The sequence below is a fragment of the Stenella coeruleoalba genome (assembly GCF_951394435.1).
Source record: "Stenella coeruleoalba genome assembly, chromosome: 5".
NCBI classification, from domain to species: Eukaryota; Metazoa; Chordata; class Mammalia; order Artiodactyla; family Delphinidae; genus Stenella; species Stenella coeruleoalba.
The window spans coordinates 87,008,625-87,024,854 of record NC_137150.1 but is presented as its reverse complement, the minus strand read 5'-3'; the positions used below and the strand labels follow the sequence as shown (position 1 = coordinate 87,024,854).

The following is a 16,230-nucleotide window of genomic DNA, read 5'->3' as shown; positions in this document are numbered from 1 at the left end:
TCCTTCAGCAGGTTATGAGTTTTAGGTATCTTGTTAAGTGGAGGTTTTAAGAGGTAAGTTAATAATGACCTTTTAGAACTTAAGACAAAGTTTTAATAGATATTTTCATTTATCTTTTAAGATGGCAGATTCTTGAATATGTTTGCATGCCAGGAGGTAGGAATCCATGGCAAAAAAAAAAAAAAAGAGAGTTGAAAAATAAGAGAATGATATGGAAGTTCTTGTAGATGTGGGAGTGATTTGCACTAATTAGAAGAAATCCTGTTTCCTCCAGGCTTAAGAAAATTCTTGAAGAGGCAGATGTCAGTTGGGGCTAGGAATTGGAGGAAACATTTTAGAGAAAAGTTTGGGAAGGTAGGAGAATGTGTTTAACAAGAACAATGTTTACGGTTTACAGATCACAATGAAAGAGTCTGAGCAAAAGGGAGACATGGAAGGAAGTACAGAGCATTTTGAGGGTGAAATTATGAAACAAGAGAGAAGACCAAAAGGACTCCAACTTGGTAGTGGGGATAATGTTTCCAAATGGAACTCTAGTTTGAAGTTCTTCTACTGCCAGAGCAAGCAGAGTATCAGGGTGATTGTGGACTTGTTGACAAAAGCAACTTGAAATCTTGGTTCTGTCGTCCCCAAAAATAAACCTTAGTAACTCTAAAAGCTCTGTTTATGGGGTTTTAAAATATTATCTATATGGAAACAGATTAAAATATAACACCTAGTAAAATGTAGAGGTTTTGGTTTATTTGTTGAGTCAGAGAAAGTAAAAATATTTATTAAGATAATATATAATAAAACTTGAAAAACTAGTGTCGTTAGCACCTTGGAAGACAGGAATGAAAGTCTACATGACTTTAGCAAATCAGGAAAGTGAATATGGGTTTGTAGCTCAATAGAAATTGTTACAGTACATGTAAGTAGGGAAATCAAAATACGTATTAGAGATTCAGAGTATCCCAAGGCTTTCTGGGAAAAAAACCACAAGAATAATAGAATAATATATATCATGTATCCATCAGTTAAAGTATTATAGGTAATTCAGTTTATATATACCAAGCACCAACCATATGAAAGGTATCATGCAAGACCCTTTTCTGTATACTGTGGTGATTAACTTTATTAAAAAGTCAGAATATGCAACGTTTAGGGTAGTTTATGGACTAGCGGAAAGAGAGCACAGGTACCCGGAATTTAGATTGAATTTAGTTCCTTAGGTATCTTGTTAGAAGCTAAATGGCCACGTAATGCAGAGGCAAGCACAGCATGCTGTTGCATAGCCCTGGTCCCTAATGCAGGGCCATCCCTAGGATGTGTGGGGCTTCTGTCTGTATAAAGAATTTGATTAACTATTGTACTACAAAATTCATGGGCTCATGTGAGGTATAATGATTATTGATGAAGGGTTACAATATTGGGTAGAGAAGAAGAACTTAACATTTGCTAATTGTCCATTCAGTGCGAGTGAAGACTGTTCATGGTGTCCAGACACCATTTCTTTCTGCTCAGTCCTAGGAATTCTCTTTTCTTGTCCAGTATTTTCAAGTGTACCGCTTCGGGCTGATTTTATATCTCAGGCCATGAGAAAAGGTTAGCAATGCTGTTATTGCTCATAAAGCCATGGCTCATCTAAAATAGCCAAGAAACAAAAGAAAATGCTAATTTTAATTTTAGGTTATTTTTTTTCTGAGTCTGTTTTCCTTGGACCAGTACCATGTATGTAATTTGTGAGGCTCAGTGCAAAGCAAAAATGCAGGGCCCCTTGTTTAAAAATTAAGCATGTCAAGATGGCGATACAAGGTCCATGAAGCAGGCCCTGCCTTGGACTTTTACCAGTGTGTACTGTCAGTATCAATAGTCATGTGGGAAGCACCCTAGAATCATGCAGAATGTGACAGGGGGAATGAATTTGTCACAGATAACTTACAACTTGGATGACATGGCATATGATATAGAATATCAAGAGTTGATAGTTCATATTTCAGTGAAGTTATTGGTTAAATGTTGAATTCTTGCTGTTGCAGAACCACAGGCTAGGGTGTGGGGATGGAGGAGGATGACCAAAAGAGGTTCACTGTTTACTAGGTTGAAAGATACAGACATTAGGAACCATAAAACTGACAGAGCATGATGTCTGCTTGTTTATACCTATAATGGAGGTATAAACAAGAACAATAGGAAAAGTAGGAGTAAATAAACTTTGGTGGGTAGTGTGGAAAAGCCTTTTAGGAAAAAAAAAAGACTTTATTCAGACCAAGATGGGTAGTATTTCAAGTGCCAGAGGTTAAGTGGCAGACCTTCCAGACAAAAAGGACAGCATGAGCAAAGACAGTGAAATGAAGAGCGTGTTGATAGATATGCCTACATGCTGGGACTTTCAGGCATTCTTTTGTTATATTTATTGAACATCTGTTTTCCAGGCACTGAGCCAGAAGCATGGGTATAAAAGTATAGGTTTAGGAATCAGACAAAGCATCTACCACTTACCAGCTGTGTGACTGGAGACACCTTACTTAACCACTCTGAGCCCCAGTTTTAGTCATCTGTAAAATAAAGACATTGGTTTTACAGAATTAATATAAAAGTTAAATGAGGTAATGTCTATAAATACTCCAACCAGCACCCTCAATCCAGTGAAGGAGAAAGCAAATAAATAATTGTGATAACACATGCTGTGAAAGCACGGAAAGGAGAGTGGCTCTCTCTGTCTGAGGGTTTTGTGCCTCACTTCCTAAAAAGGGATGATATTTGAACTTGGGGCTGAAGGGTAAGTATGTGTTTATAAGCGAAAGGGAAGCCGAGAAAGATTCTCTTAGGCTGAGATTTGAAAACGATGCACCCCTTTATGATCTGTATGGGGTTGGAAGACAGGGAGTAGCAACAGGAAACAAAAGCAGACCATGTATACGTCTATAAAACCTTTCATTGCCACTCCAAACCCTTTTTAGTCAATTCAAAATATCAGACTCTTCCACTGAGAAAAGGCAAGAGACCTGTGCTGAATGTTACCTCAGGTAAGATGTAAACAAGTTTGCATGAGAGCTTCTGTAGCAGATGTTCTGTGTATTTTCTTCCTTCTACAAGAAGTTTGGACCCAGGAGAGAGAGACAACTCTCAGGAAATGTAGTTGCTTTTCCCATCCTCATGTGGAACATTTTGCTTAGTTGGCAGACATTTAACAACACATGATTGGCTCTTTTAAAAACAGGAGTCTTAGTGGTCTTGGTTGCTATGTCTTATCATGTGCTTGGTGCTTTAAAGTGCATGTCTTTTTCTGTCTTCTCCCTCCAGACTGAACACTTGCCTCTGCAGACTCAGTTCAAAGGAAGAGAGGCTGGCAGTCTCCAGCGCTCTGTAAGTAACATGGTCCTCTAGTAGGGTCAGCCCAGGCGGAGCCGGGGACCACCATGTTTATTAAAATACTGTTTTATTTCCATGAAATTTTGTTTTATTCACCTCTGCTCTCTGACCATCTGTGGTGTGATTTTGTAAAGTCCTTGAGCTTGCTTATTCCTCTTAGAAGTAATCAAGTTTTACGAAACCAGTAACCTGACAGAGGCTCAGTACCAGACACACCATAGAGCATCAGGGAGGTTCATTTTATGGTGTCAGCTGTGACCCAGAGTCAAGCGAGGAAGAAAGGTCAAGACAAGAGGCTATTTTTTGACAGCATTCCTTAATCCTCAGCCACGTTGGGCATACAGTCAAATACCAGTTCATTTCACTGTGTCTCTTCCCTAATTCCCCAGTGCTGAATCCTGAAGCTTCTTTTGGTTTTCTTTTGGTTGTTTTAGTTCTCTTTATTATCTCATGCATGGATTCCAAGCTTGAACCTTGCTGAGAGACTCCTGCAGTTCACAACCTTGTTTTTCTCCAGTTTACCTTAATTGATACCAGTTCCAAATTTTGAAACCTGAAACTGACCACAGTCCTCATTAGTCACAATTTTCTATTTAGGAGATGCCACCACTCTTGTACAGGTATCGTAAGCAACAAGTGACTGGAAAATGATAAGTTGTTGAACTTTACCTTGCCATTCAATAGCTTGTGTGTAATGAATTCTGTTCTTGCCTGTTTTTGCCCAAGAGCTAGAAAAAATACTAACAGCTGCTCTGATAATGTAAGCAATGTTTGAATTTTTAGAATGGACTGAATAGCAGAAGATTTGACTACGAAGATGAGAATCCAGTGGGGGAAGATGGAATTCAGCAGATGTACCCCCTCTACAATCAGATGGGCTACCAAGACGGGAGTCCTGGCAAATATCATCCAAGCCGTGACCTGGAGAGAGTCTACATCAACCCACGGGAGCATTACGTGTGATTGTCCTCTGTCTCCAATGGTGTTCTAACAAATGTTTATTCTTAGATTGAGGGAGAGAAACTGAGGCCAATAGGTATGCTTTTATTCTGTCTCATATAAAACAATCCCAGTCTAAGTATATCAGAAGTAGTGATGAATGACTTGGAGCCAATAGCACATTTCTTCCTTTCATTAAGAGTTTCTTAATCACCAGCTGTGTTTTTGAACTTGGCTCTAGCTTTGTGTGTTTCTGTGATGATGGTGTTTAACTACTAACATTTGGCCTACAACGGCATGTGCATTTAAAAGTAAAGCATCTGCCTGGGATGACAGCAGTGATTCTCCAGAACGAAAGGCCCCAGCTGGGAGTATTAACCTCACTGGGTCTCAGGCAGACCAGCCTGTTCATCTGTAACTCAAATGGGCAGGAAAAGGAGCTCAAAATCCATCTCACTAATTATTTAGTTGGGATTTGGCTTTTCCTGACATGCTTAATACAATTACAATACCTCCTTACAAACAGGAGGCCTGAGAAAAGAGACAAAATTTGTTGTTTATCCCAGAAACAATAACACAAGGCAGTTCGGACCTTCAAGTCTGTTGGTTTCGTTTAGACTCTTGTGATATTGTAATATGCATTCCTTCCTGATCACCAGGGTCCTGAGGGATGCGTATTTCTTGCTATTATCGGCCTGATCTTGATGAGCTGTGTGCTAACCAGGGTTCTTCTCTTACTCGGTCATTGTTCCCACAGTTCTGTTCTTTATAGTCCAGATTAGCCTATTTCCCACCTATTAAATTCTAGAAGCCCTGTCTAAATGGTGGACAACCTTGAGCCTTGAGCCCTCTTTTCTGTGGTATTGTATATGACAGACTCAGCTTTCACTACTGAAATTTCTTTCAAGCTAATCCTGTCCGCACAGGCTTTGGCTACCCTTTGCATTCTTCAGACTTTTTATTGTCTGTGTTTTATCTACCTCAGAAAAAAGCCTGCTGGAAAATCACCATGAAATAACCCCTACTCTTAAAACCCAGCTAGAGAATTTGAAAACCTAAAAAAACAAAAAGTGCCTTTAATATGGCATATGTGCTAAACCCACATGTGGTCCTTGCTCCCTCTTCCCCTACTTTAACTGGTCAATAATAAGAGTAAAGAGATACTAAAATGCAAATAATACAGTGACTGACTTACCAGTCTGGAGTTTTCTCACTTCCCTTTGCCAACTTCTCCTCGATGAGCTTGAAGATAGCAATTATATTGGGGTGAGCAGAGGAAGAAACACAGGTACATGTGCAAGTGTCAATCATCTGCCCTCATATCTTAAGAAAAGCATTGCTTTACTATGTGTTCTGGAAGATTATGGGTCTGTCACAGATACAAAAAACACTGCAGACTTGTCATGTATTAGGAAAAAGTGACATAAGCACCAATATAAAATAGTACACGTTTCCAACCTAAGCTTCAAGGGAATAGGAGAATATTAACATAGATTTCTAATGGGATACCAAAGATACATTATGATTCACGTTTTGCTGGCTGCAGTTCTTGCTTGTGTGTTTGTTTCCTTTCTTCAGTTGCCATGCTTTGTCAGACAAATTATCCAGGTTGTTCTACAGTAGTAATACACCACCCCCCTCCATTACCTGGGTGACCAGCAATTCTGTAAAAGATGATGGTTACGTGGAATCAAAGGGTAAATTCCAAGGACCATCATTGCTGTTTCACTATGTTACCTCAGAGTTCGAGTACTGCCCTTGCTAGCAAGCTGACACAGAAAGAAGATATCTGACTTTATTACTTGGAATCCCATCAGTGAGTTAATGTAACTGAAGGTGTTGGGATCCTTGCAGTTGTTTTCCAACAGAAACATGACTCTACTCAGAGCTCTCCTTGATAAGGAAGTGTTTTACACATACTAGATGTTACAGAGGAGGATACTGTGGTGCGTTGCCTCCTTTAGTGAGCTTTAAAAATGTCTTACACATTGGGGATGGTTTCTAGGTGCTGCTGGGAAGCAGGTTGTTGAATTAGTGTCACAAAAGTAGACCCTGGACCTAGAGGGGAGTTGAGATGTCTTCATTTGCACTAGGGAAAGAGCGTCAGAAGCACTGAGTTTCAGAGCCCTTTGACCTGTCTTCTACCCTCCCTACCATCAAGAAGCCACTATTGCAATTTTTAACATACTCAGTGTAGTTTAGAAAAGAAATCTCAGGATGTAGACACTTCTCTCAACAGCCAGCTAGTTCAATACCCTCTTTGCCTCTCTGTCAGCTATGATATTTCTTTAACAGACTGGTAGATTTTATAGCTGTTGTTCCCTTACATGGGTCACAGAGGCTATATAATTGCTTATCCTGGTGCCTCCCATCTGTTCTCTCTAAATACTGAGTGGAATAGAGCTCAGTATTTTAAAGGAGCTTTAAAGGGGTTTGATCAGCCAGCCTCCTCAAGGAAAAAATGCCATCCAAAATTAGCCTGTTGATCTCTAAATTTGGAGGCTAGACCACTTGACGATGGCCATTTAAATTTGGAAGTTAGACTCCTAAAGGTCAGTGAGTGAGGCTTAAGGATATAAGCCACAGCTGATACTAGATACTCTTCCCATAACTGGTTTATTAAAACACACTGAAACAGAAATAAATCCCCAGAGTGTGTTTCCACTTACGGCTGCAGTTTTGCGTTTCAAGGGGGAGTGTGCATGCCCCATCTTAAACACACAGCCTTGAATGCCTATTTTGTAGGCGGCCCAAGCTCCAGGAGCGTGCATCATCGCTGCAGTAGGAGATCACCAGGTTCTCTGCACACCGCACTAAAATAAAGCATCTGTACCAGTTAGGATTGCTCTGACATAATGGGATAAGAATTTAGGTTAATTCTTAAATGGCAGTGATTTATTTTCTATGAGGACTCCCCTATCCCTGGCCGCCTTATATGTTCTAAAATTGAAGAAGTCCATGCTCTTTAGGACATGTAATATAAAATTCTTACCTGTGCTAGGCCTCCCTGTAACATGCACTTAGTAGATACTAAAGAAATGTGCTGTAAACTAAATGAACTGGTCCCCTCATTAATTTTTTATGGCCTTGTTTACTCATAGGGATAATATATTTTTTCATCCATCTTTTGAGAATGATTTCCTAATTCCTCTTTCACAGTAGTGTAAAATTTACTATTTTGTTTTTTCGTTGTGCACTTTTCCCCTGCAGCGTGCTGGTCTCTCAGTGCTGTTCTTTATATCCAATAGAGCCTTTCTTCAAGCCTCTTTTTCCCTGGGGCATAGAGGATAGACCATTATACCAAGAATCAGAAGAATAGGTTCTACTCCCACTTAATCTGTCTAGGACATCAGTTGCCCCTATCTGTAAAGCAGAGATTGTAATTCTTTCCCTGTCAGCCTCTCAGAAATGTGGGGAGAGTTAAAGAAGATAATAATGGATGGGAAATTGTAAGTTCTCTTCAAATGAAAATACCCATGACTCTATTACTGTTGCATATTGAACCTGAACTCCCATCACCCTTGCCAGCATTTTGAGTACCATAGCATCTCCCCAGGGAGAACCAAGTGGCAGATGAAAATTTCACTTCGAGCTAATTTGAGTATAGCCAAGTGCAAGTGGAAGACATCCCTTTTCTATAATAAGCACTTGTCATATGGAAAGCTTGATATCTGGATTTTAGCCTTTTAAGCTCTGTTGACCTGTGGTTGCTCTTGTTTAACAAATTACTGCTAATAATAGCTACCATTATTGAGTGTGTCGTATGGACTGGATTCCAGGGCAAGCACCTTACAAGAATCATCTCACTGACTAGAACCAAACTCCTGTTTTGTCCCCTTCCAGGAGACCCTGTGGGAACAGAAAGGCTCCCACTCCTACGCTGCACACCCACAGACCACACTAATCATCAGTCAGCTGTTACTTCTTTTAGTCTGCTTTTGGGGAGTGCTGTTAGGGAAGAGGCTTTCTTGATTTTTTTGGAAAACAGAGGTGTAAGAGGGTACATGGAAGAAAACCATAAAAAAATGTTTACTGAGAAGAAAGCAATTGCATGTGCTCGTTTTTACTTACTTTTCGAACTTCTCGAAATGCTCGTGAAGAGTCTCATACCCATTAGATTAACCACCTCTGCAAAAGTAACCAACCGAATAATTAAAGCCACTCCATCCCAGTTGGTTCGGTCTCAGAGGGCACAAACTTCTAACATCTCTTCCTCAGCTCAGTAATTTGATATACTTACTGCCCCTTTGAGTTTGTTTCACCTTTATTGAACTCCCAGGGGATGGTGGCACTGTTACAGTGGACATCTGGAAAGAGAGCTGGCTCTGGTAGAAAGCCAGAAGAATAGGAGGAAGGGTGTGAAAGTAGAAATGTCTGTGGTTCAGCTCTATGCTTCTCTTGTTCCTGTGCTGAACTGGCAACACCCTTCATCCTTGGGCCATTTACAGACTACCTAGGAGGACCAGGGACTTCTGGTTCTTCTGTTAAACTAGAAACTGCTCTTTGTAAGCCTACTTAACTGTGGACTATGCCTGGATGAATCTTATGGCCCCTGAAAGGTACTTGTGTTCCCTCCATTAAAGAAAATTGTTGTAAATTGGACTTTGCCAATTTGGTCACTTGCAATTATTAGGTGGTTTAGTGGCCTTCAGTAGGTAGGAGTTGGGTGAGGGCTATATGTCTCCTCCCCGCTAACCTTACCAGGTGGTATATTACACTGAAATCAGATTTTAAGCCAGTGTCTGCATCATTCATCTTTATAAACACTCAGGCACCAGAACAGACATCCTGTAATAGTCAACCTGTCATGTAAGCTTGAAAACGTCCCCACTCCATTCTTTTAGAGAACCCAATGATATCTTATATAAAAGGGTTATTAGAAATGAATCCAATAATATTACAGCAGATTCGGTGTCAGGCAGCCTGATTTCTGTTCAATTTCTAGACATAGAACAGGTTAGTAATCTAGGAATCTTAGGGCTAGTGGGCTTGCTAGAACTTTATGCCCTGTTCGTGAAAGGGATGGAGTGCCCTATGGTATTTGGGCCAATCCATATACATTTAACACCACTAACTTGACCACTGAAAAAAATCACTTATTAACAAAGTCTCTGGCGCTGAGTTCTTATGGTAGTAGCCTCTGAAGTGACTTGAGTTTTTCAAGTGCTAACTAACAACTTTTGGAGGGTGTATTCCCAACTAGGAAACTTTAAATGTTAACTAAACACTCCTAGGGTGTATATTAAGACCAATTAACATGTGCCAAAATAATTCAAATTACATTCAACATAACAGAATTTCTTAAGGATTCCTTGTGTTATCACACCTTCACACTGGGGTAAGGTATAGTCACTGCTCTAATGTCAACCACCTGCTGCCTGCTGGCATTTCTCCTTAGTAGTGACCTTGTTAGAGGTGTGCGTGTGTGCGTGTGTGTGTGTGTGTGTGTGTGTATGCATCAGAGAGAGAGAAAGACAGGCAGAGGGGAGAGAAGCCGACTTAAAATTCACAGTTGAAAAAAATTTTGGAGTTCACACATACAACAGAACCCTCACATCTACAAACATCTATTTCAGGCCCATTTTATTATCTTTACTTTAGCATTATGTCTGTAAAAAGGTTAGAGGTAGGAACAGAGGCCGTATTTACCTTGACAGTGGAAATATATAAAATATTAGGTTTATTTCTACTGTATTTCCACTTATTAGGTTAGTTATTCTCTACTCACATTTGTATGACTGTGGAAGTTTGGAGCTGAGTAGACTAGAATGAAAGAGAATGTCAAAAATTCAGATGACACTAAACATCTTTTTATCAAACATTATCAATTGAGAACATGATTTGGAAGTTCCTTCTATATCTCAGGGAGAAGGGAAACCACCACTGACAAATAAAAGGATTCTCCATTCCATTGGTTGGGAATAAATCACTTCCATTTGTCCATTCCCCAGAATAGTAAGTATTTGGGGGCTAAAGCCATGATATATATCAAATTACATACCTACATACCTCCCTACACCAAAAAGTTCTAGTTATATGCAGTATCTGGTACCTCTAGCTGTGAGGTATAGGGATAAATGCCTGAGTTTGAGGGGAACAGATGTTGTGAATATTTATGGAAAAAAGCAGCATCTCCGTGAATTAAAGGTTGGCAGGGCCATGTCCTCTAAGTGCTCCCATTCTAGAGCTGTGTTGTTTACAGTTGCCACTTGCACGTGATTGACATGGCATGTCCTTTGGACCCAAGGAGAAAGACTAATGGACTTGAAGTTATTATTAGATTACAACTGCCATCCCAAACAATCTTCAATAAACAAAAAACAGCTTCCTGAGATGTTTCAGTGTTTTACCCCATCTAGAGACAGGAGACTGAACAGTTCCCTTCTTGAGGTTTTTCCCAGCCTTACCATTTAAAGATTTTATGATCAGGTTCCCTGTAGCCCAGCAGGACACTTGGTATCATGGCCTAGACCGGTTGTATTTATTATCATGACACGGGACTGACCTGTAAAGTCGATTAGAGGAGGCCTCGAGGGAAAGCCCCCCTGGGAATCCAGAACATCAGATTGGCTACACTGGCTTAGAACTGTGGCTTATCCTGCTACAAATATGACTGACACTCATGAAGAGGTGTTTTATGTGTCTCCTCCAGAGGTTAGGAATGAACTTCAAACATTCGTAATGTGCCTTAATAACTCACAATGGGTCTATAAAGCCCAGGGTTCCACTGATTCCCAAATGCATGGGCACCACTATTTTGGTTTTCATTATTCTTGCCAATAATGACCAGCTTTTCTTTTTTTTTTTTAAATCCACCCTAACACATTGATCAGGCTAAGTTAATTTCTTCTCATGAGTCATGTTGATGGCTCCATGTCCGTCATAGTTTAACTACAGGCAGCAGTATTTCGTCCTAAATGCATTGGTTTGCACTTACCCACACTGTGGCTCATTAATGCCTCTTTTTTTCACATGGTTTCATGAGAACTTATTGCTGTATTCCCTTCAACTGAGCATTTCAATACCCAGAAGAGCATTTGTCATCTTAGGTTTCACTGTGTACTTGAAATTCCACGTCCTTTGTAAAAAAATGTTAAGTAGGTGGTGTTGCTACTGAATCCCTGGATTATTCCACTTGTCTATCCAGAAAAGTTCCTGTTTATCCTCTACCTTCTGTTTCTATTTCTAAGCCGAAGCTTAAGACATAACATCTGCTCCAGCCTATTCATTTTCCATGTGGTCTTAACCTCTTAACTTCCTTACTTCTCAGTTTCATCCCTGTAAGTTAGTACTCTCCACCTCACAGAGGTTTTATGGAGGGGGGAAAATAAGATGTTTAAGAGTCGTCTTCAAGAGAGCTCCTACTTTTAAAGTGATTTTATAAAAGCCCCTTGGCTTAGAAATGAGAAACTCTATAGCTATTATTTTTGCCTATCCTTGTTTTGCTGTTTTTATTTCTGAAAAGTGATCTCTGTCTGAATAGAGTCTGTACCCTGGTTTTAACTTTCTTCCCATTACCCCCTTTCACAATGAAATTGTCCTCTCTACCTTGTCCATCCTCTGAACTTTTTACTTACAGAGCCAAAACTAGTTATCCCACAACAAATCCCACATGCTCTTGCTTCCATGATTGAATAAATTAATGTCCTCCAGAAAGAGGCATCTGGCTCTGGACATAAGTCAGAAGGTAAATGAGGTCTCACTCTGGCACTGGCAAGATCTCACCGTGGTGCCTTGGTTCTCCCTGTATAAACTAAGGTTAATTCTGCTATTTCACAGCAGCTGGGTGTTATGAGTCTTGACAAAAAAAAAGAAAAAAAAATGATGAAAAGTATTTTTCAAATGTCCTGTACTATATAAATGTGTAGTGAATAATCTGAAGAGTCCTCGGGTAGAAATGTGTTCTTGTGTAGCTCAATTCAGATTACTAATCCACCCATTGTTTTCAAAAGAAATGTTTTACTAAACTGTTCTTTTTCTTTTTCAAGTGAAAATTAGTTTCTAATCATTTGAACTATTTTAATTTTTCCGTATGGGAAGAGATCAATAGTATACAGAAAATACCCAAATTGTATTTTAAGTGTTAAAACTGAAAGGGTTTCATAACAATGTAGTGGGATAAGGAGGAGGATTCTAGCTCAAATGTGGCAAGAAATAGAAATTCTAAGATTAGCTTTGATTTTGAGATTGTATTATAAATAGTAGATGTTAATGTGGTTGTTTTTTTAGGTACTCTTTATTTTTAAGTTACCAGAAATTGTCTTTTATTTTTGAAGTTTTGAACTATGTGGTTCTTGACATGTTTTGAATAAAGCTTTTATCAACTAAACTTTTTCATTATCAATAAATCAAATATTAAAATACATTTAAAAATTAATAGCCTAATTATATGACTGTAAAATTCAAGATTTAAAGAACATCTTTTATAGAAATAGTAGATTTCTATACTGGAGTCCTTTTAAAAAATGATTTTAAAAATAGTAATAGTACTTTTATACTTCAAACAGTATTAGAAATATTTTTAAAACATGTGACAAGTTACATATTATTGTAATTGCTTGCGGAAAACTTAATACTTTTTTAACGAAACTAAATTTATTCCACTTAAAGAATTGTTCGTCATTCCTGATTAGTCCTTAGGTGTTAAAATGTCCCTTCTTTTATGAAATGATATCGATGCTAGATGGTAACTTTTTAAATGTTGTTATTTTAAAAAGAGTTGGCATCTCTGATGGATCCCTGTATTTTGTTCTAGGGATGGGTGCTTTATTGGTCTGTGAAATCTCAAAATCTAGGAACCATTTTAAAACGAACATTTTATTGAGATACCATAATTTTCATCCTCTTAAATTGTAAAACTCAGTGCTTTTTAGTTATTCAGAGAGTTGTGTAATCGTCACCAAGGTGAATTTTAGAATATTTTCATCACCCCAGAAAGAAACCCACTCCCAGCTGCTCCTGCCTCCATTCCTCCATCCCCTTGCCAGTCCCTGGCAACACCAGTCTACTTTCTGTCTCTGTGAATTTGCCTGTTCTGGACATTATATGTAAATGGAATCCTGTAATGTGTAGGCTTCTTTCACTTAGCATAATGTTTTCAAGGTTCAACCATGGTGTAGCATTTATCATTCATTTCTTTTTATTGCCGAATAATATTCTATCTTATAGATATGCCACATTTTATCCATTCATCAGTTGAGGGACATTTGGGTTGTTTCCACTTTTTGGAAATAATTATGAATTATTCATGTACAAATCTTTGTGTGAACATACGTGTTTATTTTTCTTCCATATATACCTAGGAGTGGAATTGCTAAATCATATGGAAACTCTGGCTTAACGTTTTGAGGAACTGCCAGACTATTTGGCAAAGATGCTGCACCATTTTACATTCCCACCAACAGTGTATGAGGGTTCTAGGCTTCCAATTTCTACACATCCTCACCAACACTTGTTGTTGTCTGTTCTTTTTGATTATAGCTATCCTAGTAGGTGTGAAGTGCTATCTCGTTGTGTTTTTTATTTTAATTTCCCTGACTGCCAATGACGTTTGTTTGTTTTCTACAACCCATTAAAAATGTGAAGCCACTCTTAGCTCATGGGTCATATTGAAGGCTGGATTTGACCTACAGGTAGCCAACCTCTGACCTAGAGGGTAGAATTAGTAAACAAATACATTAAAGCAGTATTATAAATACCCTCTGTATGTTCAAGAATGTAGAGGAGGGGCTTCCCTGGTGGCGCAGTGGTTGAGAGTCTGCTAATGCAGGGGACACGGGTTCGAGCCCTGGTCTGGGAAGATCCCACATGCCGCAGAGCAACTAGGCCCGTGAGCCACAACTACTGAGCCTGCGCGTCTGGAGCCTGTGCTCCGCAACAAGAGAGCCCGCGATAGTGAGAGGCCCACGCACCGCGATGAAGAGTGGCACCCGCTCGCCACAACTAGAGAAAGCCCTCGCACAGAAACGAAGACCCAACACAGCCCTAAATAAATAAATTAATTAATTAATTAAGGAAAAAAAAGAGTAAATCCTATTTTAAAAAAAAAGAATGTAGAGGAAAGTGTGAGCCATTTAAAGGGAGATGTGGGATATTAAAAAGAATACATGTGGTAGGGCACTGATAAATCGGCTTACTGGATTTAAAAAAAAAAAAAAAACTTGGTTTGCAACATTCGTTGATTTCCATGGTGTAAATACTCTGACCATGGCCAGCGTTAAGCTATCGACATGATACCAATGAACTTGAAGTTGGGAAGGGACATACACAATTGGCACCTGCAAGCTGGTGCCAGCTGACTGTAGCACACTGCTGATGTAAACCGTCTCTAACTGCACATATGACATAAAGTAATCAGGAACTAGAGCTACCATCTACCTGGCTGTCATCGGTCTTCTCCTCCACTCCTACAACCATTAGGAGGGAGACTATCTCCCTTCCTGTTATATTATTAGACTCCCAAATAGCCTTTGACTCTTTCTCAGCCTTCATTACTCTGGAATCATGGTCACATTTCCACAAGACAGCTAGGTGTGTACCCATGCACACTCCCCAGAATGTCAAAAAAGTGCTGGAATGAAGTCAGAGCAACAAAGAGGAACATGTTACGATCCATCCAGAAAACTTACTGGAAAGTATATTTTAGTTGGGTGTTGAATGGATAGGAAATGGCTGGTAAACAAAAGAGCAGACATATTCCACACAAACAGATGGTTTGGGCAAGAATTCAAAAGTGGGAGTCAAAAAAGAGTCGGATGAGTCTTCACGTTTAGATACAGAATCATGAATTCTTGCGATCGGATATTTTGCCTCTGAATTTCTTCTCCCCAAAGGTTCTGGGAAAAGCCTCAACTTGAGATTTATGCTTTTACCAAAAAGCACCACATAAGGAAGAAAACATTCCTTCTACACCTGAAATTGCTGCAAGAAAGCTCTAGAGAAATTAGATGGCAAATCATCCAGAAATAAGTAGTTCATATCTCAGACTTTTAGCCCTTTGAAACTCTAGTCTAACATGTTTCCAAATTGGCATTAGTTCATGAACTGTGATTAAGAACAAACCAGCCTTCTTATCCACAATCTCCTGCCTCTCTGCTTCTAAACACTTCCCTTCCTACTGATGGTAAAGCCCCAAGTTACAGCGTGGGATTGATGCTGCTGACCAGTATTTGTCAGCTCAAATCAAAGCAAAGCAAAAAGATGCTTTGCTAGGCAGAAGTGGTCATTACGTTACCTCACCTGGCTGCTCATTAGGATAACTGCATCCACCTGCCTGGCTAGGCAGTTGCACACCTGCCCTTTATTATGTGGGATTCTATCACGTGGAGTACTGTCCTACCCCCATCTGTGGTGCTTTCCTCATTGCTGGACACCTTGGTGATGCCAAAGCTCCTCGCTGGCATATTCCTGATGGCCTTGGTACATGGTATGTCCTCCAGGGCTTTCTTGCGTTGGTTTTCAGGCCTCACATAATATATAATATGTCTACTGTGGTATGTCCACATCCTGAGCCCTTTAATTCTTTCCTCCTCAATCTGCCAAGACATTCTGGCATTCCAACTTCACTTAGTATATGGGCCATTGCTTTTTCCATGCTTCTAGGTACCATCCTGGACACCATGTCCTGGGGTTCTTACCAAACTGTAAATCCTGTATCTCTGGGGTGTGTTCCCAAATCGATAAACTCTCCCTCGTCCAGCCTTACATTCCAGCTCCTCTCAGTGAAGCAGCCTCAGAATCCAGTCCCACTGGTACTGCCCTGCGTCTGCCAGTGGATGTTGGCTAGGCCTCACAGCTTCTTTGGAGTCAAGTCCCTTTTCTCCCTTAACAGGCCCAACATGACCCTGGGTGATTATGTTGGAACCTAATCCTCCTTAGAGGCCAAATAGCCAGGAGGAGAGGTAAGGGTAGATCTTGAGTAGGGCACTTGAAGGGGGG

At 39.8% G+C, this 16,230-nt stretch overlaps 1 protein-coding gene across 1 annotated transcript in view; it reads left to right on the top strand.

Annotated features, from left to right (window-relative positions):
- The window catches only part of NECTIN3 (nectin cell adhesion molecule 3), a 145,078-nt gene extending 132,205 nt beyond the window's left edge, over positions 1-12,873 (top strand). The window contains exons 8-9 of the mRNA XM_079921962.1: positions 3,286-3,348; positions 4,138-12,873. Of these exons, the coding sequence (XP_079778088.1) occupies positions 3,286-3,348; positions 4,138-4,317 (243 nt within the window). The 3' untranslated portion in view covers positions 4,318-12,873. The remainder of the gene's footprint in view (positions 1-3,285; positions 3,349-4,137) is intronic.
- The last annotated feature ends 3,357 nt before the right edge of the window (positions 12,874-16,230 follow it).